General features: G+C 32.1%; 1 protein-coding gene and 4 non-coding genes across 5 annotated transcripts; 3 read left to right on the forward strand and 2 right to left on the reverse strand.

The window, feature by feature from the left end:
- Nucleotides 1-2,989: 2,989 nt before the first annotated feature.
- On the reverse strand, nucleotides 2,990-5,534 carry LOC109177278. The gene is made up of 3 exons (XM_019326588.1): nucleotides 5,480-5,534; nucleotides 3,133-5,072; nucleotides 2,990-3,070 (listed from the first exon to the last, which is right to left on the reverse strand). Exons 1-3 carry the CDS (start codon nucleotides 5,532-5,534, stop codon nucleotides 2,990-2,992), a joined length of 2,076 nt encoding a protein of 691 aa, XP_019182133.1.
- Nucleotides 5,535-7,265: 1,731 nt separating this feature from the next.
- On the forward strand, nucleotides 7,266-7,338 carry TRNAV-UAC. Its single transcript has one exon. It is a non-coding gene; the product is annotated as a tRNA-Val (tRNA).
- A 77-nt stretch (nucleotides 7,339-7,415) lies between these two features.
- TRNAV-UAC lies at nucleotides 7,416-7,488 on the forward strand. The gene has a single exon. It is a non-coding gene; the product is annotated as a tRNA-Val (tRNA).
- Nucleotides 7,489-7,940: 452 nt separating this feature from the next.
- TRNAV-UAC lies at nucleotides 7,941-8,013 on the forward strand. The gene has a single exon. It is a non-coding gene; the product is annotated as a tRNA-Val (tRNA).
- A 3,087-nt stretch (nucleotides 8,014-11,100) lies between these two features.
- On the reverse strand, nucleotides 11,101-11,172 carry TRNAG-UCC. Its single transcript has one exon. It is a non-coding gene; the product is annotated as a tRNA-Gly (tRNA).
- Between the last annotated feature and the right edge of the window lie 467 nt (nucleotides 11,173-11,639).

Consider the following 11,639-nt stretch of genomic DNA (forward strand, 5'->3'; position numbering starts at 1 on the left):
TACCTGCTTACGTGGCAGTTGAGTTTGCATTTTTAATAATTTTTAAATAATTTTAATAATACATTTTTAAAAATTACAAAAAAAATAAAACAACGAGGTGGCTGCCCGGCCACCCGTCCTTTTTTTATTTTAATTTATTATTAAAACTTATTAAAAATTATTTAAAAATGCCAACTCAGCTGCCACGTAAGCATGTAACCTGCTAAAATTGATGGTAACCTGCTATCAGGTAAAATTGCATACATTTGGAGTGTTCAGTGGGCTAATTGCATTTTTTTCGTTCAAGGGCCTAATTGCATTTACAGGTTATGTTCAGTGGCCAATTTGAACCTTATTTCTTTCAAATATTTTCACATTCTCTTGTCTTATTGCTAATTTTGTCATTTTAATTCATTAATTTTTCTCTCCCCTCAAGACATATAATCCTTTATATAATAAAGCTATATGGTTTGGGAAATAATTAATGCTACAATTAATGCCACAACATCTTTTATTATAAAAAAAAAAAACACAACATTTAAAAAATAAAATAACTATATATTATATAATCATATAAAAAATATACTTTTGAAAAATAAAATAGCTATATATTATATAATCATATAAAAAATGTGTTCAATTAGAGTTTAAATTTACACATACAAAATTTAAAATTTGCTTTCCAAATGTAATTATCTTAGTTATTATTCGTATTGTGAAAATTATAATATAAATGAAATACAATTAAGAATAAATCAATGTAATTATGTAAATTCTCTTTATAAGTTTATTTGAATATGCACATAATTAGAGATTAGAGAAAATTACACTTTTGGTCCTATGACTATAGCGGAGGTGGTAATTTCAGTTCGTGACTTTTAAAACTAACAGATTTAGTCCTTTTAGTAAGCTTTTTTTGACACATTGAGTCCTTCCGGCTAATTTGCCGGTAGAATGCCGCCGGAATTGCGATTGGAGTTGTTTATTAATTGTTTGGGAGGGGTAAAATCGTCCGTTCAGGCCATAGAAAAGGGGGTAAAACGGATTCCCATTTCCCACCTTAATCAACCTCCACGCAGAAGGGTTTTCAGTTCCATTCTCCATTCTCACGCGAAGCGAAGGAAGCAAGAGACGAAGTGGAAGAGAAGAAATCAGTCGCACCACTCGCACGCTCCATTCTCCATCAGGTCGTCTTGGGTATGGCTAATTCGTATTCTTCTTGTTCTTCTAATTCTGCTACTGAGTACTATGAATTTGGGGAAAGGTTTCCAATTATCATTGTAGATGTGGTGAACAATTGAAAATTCGAACTTCATGGACAAATGAAAATCCCGGTCGTAGATTTTGGCAATGCTCCGGTGCTATTGTAAGTTTTGGTTTTTACAGGTTTTTGTAATTTTTGTACTGGATGTATGAATGAAATTGAATAAATGTTCTTTGAATTAATCCAGGGTAATGTGGGCTGTGGATTTATTGATTGGTATGATCCTCCAATGTGCCATCGTTCAAAGAAAATAATTCCGGGATTGCTAAGACGCATCAACCGACAAGAGGAAGAGATACAGAAATTAAATATGATGCGTAAAGGTAATAAAGATGATGGGAAAGTGGTTGGTAGTTCTAAGTGGATGAACAAGTTTGTAGCAGTTTTTGTTGTAATAGTTGCACTAATTATTGGTTGTAGGTTTTGCTAGTGAACTGATCCAAAAAAGTGTTCAGTATTTGTAATGTGTTTTGGTAATTTTAGAATTGTGGAATGGTTGGTGATGTAAGGATCTTGGTGATGTAAGGATCATGGTAATGTAAGATGTATGGTATGTTGTGTTAATGTAAGATTTATGGTTTGGTTACTTAATGTAAGAATTATGGTTGGTTTTGTTAATGTAAGGATGATGGTTTCTTTTGTTAATTTAGGATGATGGTTTGTTTTGGTTTACAATTCAGCAATGTGTGACTCTTTTAGCAACACTGTAAAAGCCCATGATTTAACATATGACCAAAACACTGCATACCATAATCTCATAGTTATCATACATTATGACCAAAACAAGCTGCTATCTAAAGAGTTTGTAATCATTTAGCAGCCAAATCAGTTACCAAAACATACACACAAACTAACTTCATCAAAACATACATACAAACTAACTTCACATGCATTCACTAAATGTCAATTGGGTCATCATGGTTGCCAAAGAACTTGGACTTGAACACAGTCTTGCTCCTTGTATAGTATGGCTTTTTCCTGTTTGATTGCTTCACTTTGGTTCCCTTCTTGGATTTGCCTAGCTGTTGGTTCATCTTAGGTTCTCCTGATCCACTCTGTTCCCCTTGTCCTTGCTGGGCATCAACCTCATGCTGCCCTAATCCACTCTGTTCCCCTTCCCCTTGTCTAGTCTGTTCCCCTTGTCCTTGCTGGGCATCAACCTCATGCTGCCCTAATCCACTCTGTTCCCCTTCCCCTTGTCCAGTCTGTTCCCCTTCTCCACTCTGTTCCTCACTCTGGTGCTCTCTTGTAGGCATATTGATGGGGATTTGGTGAGTGGCATAAATGACCCTCTTTTTTGGCTTCAACTGAAATACATAGAGTTTAGGTTACAATTGTTTTATACACAGTATATTGTAATCCAACAGAATTTAGTACTACACCTTTTTATTAGGATTAGATGGACACTTCCTAGCATTATGTCCAGGTTCCCTACACACAGAACAATGCAGTTGAATGTGGTTTCTTGACACTCTATTTCCATCTTGGGTTAACTCAGCAGCTGATCTTGTCCTTAACTTTTTGGGCCTCCCAACCTGAAAAGCACCAACAATTTAAATCAGTTTTTATACAGCAGAGAGTTAAAGGATAAGGGTCAGCAATCAAGCAATCACCTTGGCATTATACAAGGGTGGCAATGGGGGTGGTCTATCACACCTAGGCCACTCAGCAGGACCTGCCATTGGGTTGATACATGCACTGTATATCTTCAGATATGCTTCTTTTGAGTAGCATGGATGGACAAAGTCAAACACTCCACCTTTCCCAAATTTTTTCCATATAGCACATATAGCATGCTTGCATGGAATGCCTGTCAACTCCCACCTCCTACAAGAACATTGTTTTCTTTCAAGGTCTACTTGTTGTTGATCCCCATATAAGTGTCTAACCTCAAACTTGAAGAAATCACATTGTGTTGCTAAGTAACCAGATGCAGCCTTCTCTATTTGCTTCAACTTCCTGACAACCTTAGGACATATCAAGGACTTCCATTCTGCAGCTTTCTGTCTATTCTCAAACAACTTAGCCATTATCATTTTCCTTATAATTTCTAGGCACTCAATGATAGGCTTGTCCCTTGCTTCCATTATAGAGGCATTCCAAGACTCACAAATGTTATTCACTAACATGTCGCAATGGGATTTTGTAGAGAAGTGGGATCTAGACCATTCTGTTGGGCTTTTATCACCTAACCATTGGTATGCAGCTTCATCTAATCTCCTTAGTTTATACAAAGCATCAGTGTAAGCATTTACAGTGTTTGCCCTAGCACAAGTCCATAATGTATCCTTAATAGCCTTACCCTGGAAACCTGCCACCTTCATATTTGCATGTAGGTGTCTCACACAAAATCTGTTTTCCACACCAGGTAGCACTTCACCAAAGGCTGGAATTAGACCCTTCTGTTTGTCACTTATGAAGCAGTACTCATCCTCCTCTGTATCACTTATCTGCATATCATCTTTCAACAGTCTTAGAAACCATATCCAAGATTCCTTTTTCTCTCCTTCCACAATAGCATAAGCTAATGGAAATATACAGTCATTTGCATCTATACTCACAGCAGTCAGAAGCATTCCTCCAGTTTCAGATTTAAGGTGACAACCATCTACCCCAATTAGTCTTCTACACATCCTGAAGCCTTCCTTGCTGCTTTTCCAACAGACATACATTCTCAGGAATCTTTCCTGCCCACTTCCATCCTTTAAGTCACTCAACTTAACAAGACATGAAGACCCGGGATTTGTTGTCAAGACTTCTTCTCTATAACTCCAAATCTTCTTGAAGTTGGCTTCCTCATCACCTACTCTTATCTTCTTTGCCTTCCAAATATCCCTATATGCTTGTGAATCACTCACATAAAATCCCTCCTCTGTGCAAACCTTATCTTTGAACTTTCTCATCATCCAATCTGGGTGATCTTTTAATTGAGTTGCCCACCTCTTAGCAACCACAGTTGATTTCACCAGTGAGTTCTCCCAAACCCAAGAACAACCTTCATGTTCATCCACCATGTTCAAAATCCTCCATGCATATGACCCTATTACTTTCCTCAACCCTATTCTCCAAGGGCAACCCTCCTGTGTACACTTAACAATAACCCTTTCCTTGTCATTTTTTAGAGTTCTAATTTCTTTGCCATTATTGAAAGCATAATTTTGAACTGCTTCCCTAAACTGTTGTTTTGAAGCAAATGTCATGCCTAAAGTGAAATGGGGGTCTTTCATGTCTGTTGCAGCTCTAAATATGGGCCATTTGCTTTCCCCATCACCATCACTATTAGAATCCACTACTGACTCCTCATCAGAAAAGAAGATGTCATCCAAATTCTTAACCTTTTTCTTTGTTTGAGCTACATCCAAATGCTCATCTACTTTATCATCCTGTACAGTGAAATCAACAACTTGGCCATCATCCCCAGTCCCTATATCAACCTGCTCAGCTACCCCCAATCTCTGTACCTCAATCTCATTTTCCCAATCACTTTCTGGCTCCAGTACTTCCATATCAGCTTCAATCAAGTCCTGCTCATCCATTGTTTCAACCCAAAACTCCAACCTTTTACTTGGGTTGACCTCATTCAATATAGGTATAAGATCATTGTCTGATTGTAGCAACTTCAAACTATCATTCCAATAACAATAAATCAGGGCACCAACCTCACTATACCCTAACTGTTTTATCTTATCCTTCAACACATCTAGACACACTTCATTAGCTTCCATCCTTTCATACAGTTCTACATCACCACCCAAGTATTTAACTTCACCAACCCTATTTACTATCCCATTATGGAAAAGGACAACTTCAAATGGGCCAACACCAGCTCCTGTAAAGCCAACAGTCAACAGAGTATATGCACAAAAAGTTTAAACATAATGGTCCCCACAGAATAACAACAATGTTTCCTAAACCCTATATATGCACATGACAAGAATCAGTAAGTACAACAGTAGTATTGGTCCCCACATACCACTACAACACTTTCCCATACTCATCAGAATTCATACTAACAATAATAAACAACATACCACTACAGAAAATGGTCCCCACATTACAAGACACAAGACACGAGTACAATCTCCTTTATGCTTTATGCATATATAACCCACACGGCAAACCCTACAAATGCTTAACTTCCATACAACTCCACAAAAAACACTCCACACAAACAACACAAACTCATTCACTATAAAATTCATACAATTCAAACAGTTACAAATTATTCAAACTTACTTCGTTGGAGCGTATTTGGGGCAGAACCCGTTCCAGTCGCCAATGATTTACGCATTGCAGTAGGCGAAGTGAAGAGTTCTCTTTGTTCCCGCTTTCTTCCTTCTTCCACACTGTCTTCGCGCTTCTCTGTTGTCTTCCCGCTACTTTCACATAAAATTAGGGTTGCGTGGAGGTTGATTAAGGTGGGATTTACCCCCCTTTTCTATGGCCTGAACGGACGATTTTACCCCTCCCACACAATTAATAAACAACTCCAATCGTAATTCCGGCGGCTTTCTACCGGCAAATTAGCCGAAAGGACTCAATGTGTCAAAAAAAAGCTTACTAAAAGGACTAAATCTGTTAGTTTTAAAAGTCACGAACTGAAATTACCACCTCCACTATAGTCATAGGACCAAAAGTGTAATTTTCTCTTAGAGATTATATTAACCATACAAAATTATAATTTTAATTTTAATTGTAATTTTGTATTCTATAAAAATAATAAATACTTGACCAGTGGAAGTTCAAAAATATTATTATATTAAATAATTTAAAATATTTTAATTTTTCTATTTTTTATTTATATTTATAATAACATAATTTTTTCCCGTGCATCGCGTGGGTGAATTACTAGTGTTTATAAAGTTCAAACTCTTAGTTAATTAATTTTAAATCATTTACTTCTATATTTTACCGTATTTATTTATTTTAATTTTTGAAATTTATTAAAATGATATTAAAGTAAACTAATCATTATAACATAAAATAAAATAAAAAAAAAATTAGCACTTCAACCAAATAGATACCTCAATTTTAAACCAAATACAGAAATCTAACATTCTCAGTAATATTACATTCCCAATCATCTCACATTCGCTAAGGTAATCTAACATTTTTAACAATTTTATAAGGGTCTTGTTTGAAAACTCAAAAAATAAAAACGCTCAATTTGAGACATCTTCACTTTATGCATAATCTCTATAATATTGATTTCGAATTCTGAACATTGATCTCTTCTCATAAATACTACTTACTGAACCAGTTAGTTAATCATATGCGGACTAATATTATATTGGTCTTGTTTGGTAAAATAGTTAGTCTATCAACCAATTTTGACTTATGACCACTATTAAATGTTTGACTTGGTTAAACAATCAATATGAGTGTTTGATTAATTAGTTTTTTTATAACAACTTATTGCTCCAAAATGTTAAAATTCAAAAAGTTGTTCAAAGTAGTTTTTATGATTAGCTTTTTGAGAAAGTCATTTTGCATGTAACCCACTAACACAATCAGCTAACAACTTTTTACCAACCACCCATTATCTATTTCAACTAAAACATCTAATATATATATATACACGCACACACACATCGCTCCCACTGTGGAGTTAGGATAGTGGTGGTAACTGACCACTGTGGATCCACCCATAATTACTAATCATTTATAATACAAAATTATGAATATATTGAAAAAATGTAATGCTTAATATTTATGATTGAAGATTTGCTTATGGGAGAAATTATAATACTTATAAAAAATATCTATCTCACAAATAAGAATGCATAAGATGATTAGAAATTTCTCTTCAAAAAAAAAAATAATAATAAGAGATTTTGTTATTTATTTTAATTTTTAAATGAACAGAGTATACATTTCACATATTCGTGAGTAATTGACAAAATCTTAAAAGAATTATGAAAAATTAACCGAAATAACGCCACTGTTAAGCAGAAGTAATGCTCAAAAGAGACAAAATAATAATATATCTACTAATAAATCTAATACAGATTTCAGACGTCGTGTTGCTGTGGTGTAGTGGTTATCACGTCAGTCTTACACACTGAAGGTCCCCAGTTCGATCCTGGGCAGCAACATTTTATAATTCTATTGTAAAAGGGCCAAATGCTATTATCATATAATACCTTGAGAATCAAACAATTTAACGTTGTGCGTTGCTGTGGTGTAGTGGTTATCACGTCAGTCTTACACACTGAAGGTCCCCAGTTCAATCCTGGGCAGCAACATCTTACAACCCAAACATGCTGTTGCAATTTGCTTATTAAGCAACAAACTGTATTAAATTTTTCCTGTTTGATATTTCATTTGCAAAATATATATTTTCTAAACTTATTTTTTAATTGTGGTATATTGTCCCTATTTTCTCTACACAAACTTGTTAAAATTAAGTTTTTCTATTCTACAAGTAAAATATCAAGACTAAAAAGTACTATTTATTTATACTTACACTTTTAAATTTGTGCTTTTATATTGTAGTGTTGTTATTGTATTGTTTTTGTATTTTTTTTTATAGATTTATTATTATAGGTATTGATATAATTGGTAATGTTAATTTTTATTTATAATTTGAATGATTTAAAAATGTAGCTTAACAAACTTCGGTTAATTGGTTAACCGAATAAAAAAATCGATTTGGTTAATTCGGTAATAAAAAGTTCGGTTCAATTAAATGTTGTGTGTTGTTGTGGTGTAGTGGTTATCACGTCAGTCTTACACACTAAAGGTCCTCAGTTCAATCCTGGGTAACAACATTTAACAATTCTATGGTAAAAAGGCCAATGTTATAGTTGGAAAGTACAAATAAGCCAACTCAATATGTTGTTATAACTTTAAGTTTTTACTTGATTATCAAATGTTTATTTTATGTACGTTTTTTTAAATTATAATCCACCTACATAGTAATATATTTTAAAGTAATTATAATCAAAATAATTTTGTCTTGTCTAGATATAATTTATTTATTTCTTATTATTTTTTAAACAGAAGATCCAATGAAAAAATAATAATAAATAAATCAAATCTCGACAAGACAAAACTATTTTGAGTATGATTAATTTAAAATATATTACTATGTAGGTGGATTATAATAATAATAAAAAACGTAAATAAAATAAATATTTGGCAATCCAATCAGCAAAAATATGGAGTTAACTTGTTAAAAATGTTAATTGCTATTTTTTCCGGGTTCAATGACTTATTTGCTATTTTTTTTCGAGTTCATTAGCTTATTTGGGAGTTATTTGAATTCGGTGGCTTAATTGTCATTTCTCAAATAGTTCAGTGACTTATTTGTACTTTATCCCTTTTAATATCTTGAGCAACAAACTTTATTACAATTTTACCTGTTTGATATTTCATTTGCAACTTTTCTAAACTTATTTTTTAATTGTGGTATATTGCCTCAATTTTCTCTACACAAACTTGTTAAAATTAAGTTTTTTTTATTCTACAAGTAAAATATCAAGACTAAAAAGTACTATTTATTTATACTTACACTTTTAAATTTGTGCTTTTATATTGTAGTGTTGTTATTGTATTATTTTTGTATATTTTTTAATAGATTCATTATTATATATAGGTATTGATATAATTGGTAATGTTAATTTTTATTTATAATTTTAAGGATTAAAAAAATGTAGTTTAAAAAACTTTGGTTAATTGGTTAACTGAAAAAAAAAAATCGATTTGGTTAATTCGGTAATAAAATGTTCGGTTCAGTTAACGGTTAGAGCTTTAAAATTTTTTATTAATTCGGTTCGGTTAAAACGATTTCATCTCCTAATATAAATACTTTTAACATTACATTACCAATTCATTACATCAATTTAGAATTCTTCTTACATCACATATTAGAATTTCCTTGTAATCTCTCTTTCTATCTATTGATAAAATTATAGTTCAATCCATACTTTTTCCCATAATAACAATGTCTACTTTAAAAGAATTTTTTTTCCTCTCGCTCTCTTCACGAGTTTCTCATATTGCTCAACTTCATAATATATTTTGAGATTCAATTCTTATTCATATGTTATTTGTTTTGAATATATAAATATACAAAAATCCATATCCTCAACTAGAAGAACCTAAACCCAATTCACATGCTAAATGCGCTATTATCTTGAGTGATTTATTTGACTTTTTTTTCCAAATTTTATTACTCAAGTTTATAATCATCCGTATTCCGTTTTCCACTTTTCCCTCTAAAAACATATGGTAAATAATTAGGAGTTCATTAAAAAGAAGAAGATTTCAGTTAGCATATTTGCACTCTTTTTAATACAAAAATTATTTCAATAAAGAACCAAACATGTATAAATTTTGCACAACCAAAAATATAACATTCTAACAATATCAGATCAACCAAATAAACATATTATTTAAAAATTAGTAATAAAAATATTAATATTTCAAAAAAAAAAAAATAGTAATAGCCTATTCGTTGATTCTATCCATGAAAAGATCTAACAGTAACAACTCATTTGGTTTGTGAAAAAAATATAAAAAAGAATTGAATTTAAATTCATTATAAAATAAATTATTTGGAATAGTGATTTCATTATTTGATTGGTTGGAAATAAGTTGTTAGAAATAATTACTATAAGTATTCAAAAACCCCTATATAATAAAGATATGTTAAGTTTTTTTTTTTTTTTTTTTTTAGTGACGAGAAAAATTTGTAGTCACTATTTGAGATATACACCGTATAAATTCTAGTGGTTCAAATCAAGAAGGTCAATAGTCATAACGAGTGTGAAGTGTCAACTGCTAATCATGAATGGTTTGACAACTAACAAAGGAAACTAACCACTGCCCGAGAATGATGCTTGGTCTTTATTGTCCTTGGGACATTCCAAAGTTCTTCTCCCAAAAAGTTGAATCCCCAACTCTAAATTAAAGAGCCTCACACTCTGGCCCAACAGGGCATTTAAGAGGATATAAATCACGGTAATACAATGATTTAGCAGACATGGTCAGATGCCGGTGCGCACAATGAATCTACCAACTTTGGACATAAATCCCACACTGTCAATGCTGAGGTTTAAATTAAACATTGACCTCTTCTCCCAAATACTACATACTGAACCATTAAGTTAAACCTAGATGTATGTCTACCTCTGCAACTTAAATAAGGTATGAATAGGACTTTAAGTAAATTATTTTGGGAAAATCAATGTTTTGGTCTTTTTTTTTATACTATTGACTCTATTACAAAGTAGTATATGTTCTATACTTTTTCTAACTACTGCAACCCAAAGAGTCAATACCTAACCATAGGGGTTCGATCATGTGACCTTCCTCAAGGAGAGCCACAAAGGTGCCATTTGAGCACAAGGTGCTTGACATGTTTTGGTCTATTAATTATTTTGCAACTGTTAATTTAGTCTTTAATTTTAAATTTGGTCGAATTTATCATATAATTGTTTTAAATTTCATAGCTACTATTTTGGTTACTAACGGCTGACTGGTATAATAGTGACTAGGGTACTTATATTTTAGAAATGTAGAACTTATATTGTTTAGAGTCATGCTACATTGGTTTTGTTTTATATGTCTATCAAAAAAGGTAGTAGTTAGAAATTGTTAATCTAATTGATTAGGATTAAAAGTATTTAGTAAAATTAATTGTTCAGTAAATTAATAAATATAAGTGATTTAAAAAAGACATCTAAATTGGATGAAACATTTGAGTTAATAATAATAATAAGTGTGTGAATGAATAATACAAAACACTATGTATAAATTTTACAAGTGGGAAACGAAGAAATAAAGGGAGGGGGGGGGGGGGGGGGACAGTTTTTAATTGTCTTCTATTTCATAGATACTGTGCCAAAGGAGCTTGCGTTTGCCGGGAGTCGAACCCGGGTCTATTGCTTGGAAGGCAATTATCCTAACCGTTGGACTACAAACGCTGAACTGCAAATTAATTGATTGTAAACATATTACACCGATATAAAAAAGATTGTAACAAAGTATTTAGGCTTTTAATGTTATTTATTTTTCCATATAATCTAATTCCATCCAATTGATGGAAACATAATACGCCAATACGGCATATTTTGTTATCTCTAAACACATAAATAGTGCAATATGATACTTCTAAATGAATAAAATTAAATTTCAAAGATATTAAAATATCTCAAATATAGTATTTTTAATCAAGATTCAAAATTAAAAGTTTGAGGGAGCAAAGTTGGGACCTCACTTCAATAACTTTAGTATGCTAAACCTACGTTTTTGGGCATATATAACGAATTTGAAAGAATTATTAAAATAAGAGATAAATATAAGAATGACTTGTATATAGATAGAGATACAAGACTAATTGTTTCAAGTGCTTATCTACAAGTTTATGCATTAGTTAAAAATTTGGAAATTA

The sequence above is a fragment of the Ipomoea nil genome, unplaced genomic scaffold, assembly GCF_001879475.1.
Source record: "Ipomoea nil cultivar Tokyo-kokei standard unplaced genomic scaffold, Asagao_1.1 scaffold0804, whole genome shotgun sequence".
Taxonomy (NCBI): Eukaryota; Viridiplantae; Streptophyta; class Magnoliopsida; order Solanales; family Convolvulaceae; genus Ipomoea; species Ipomoea nil.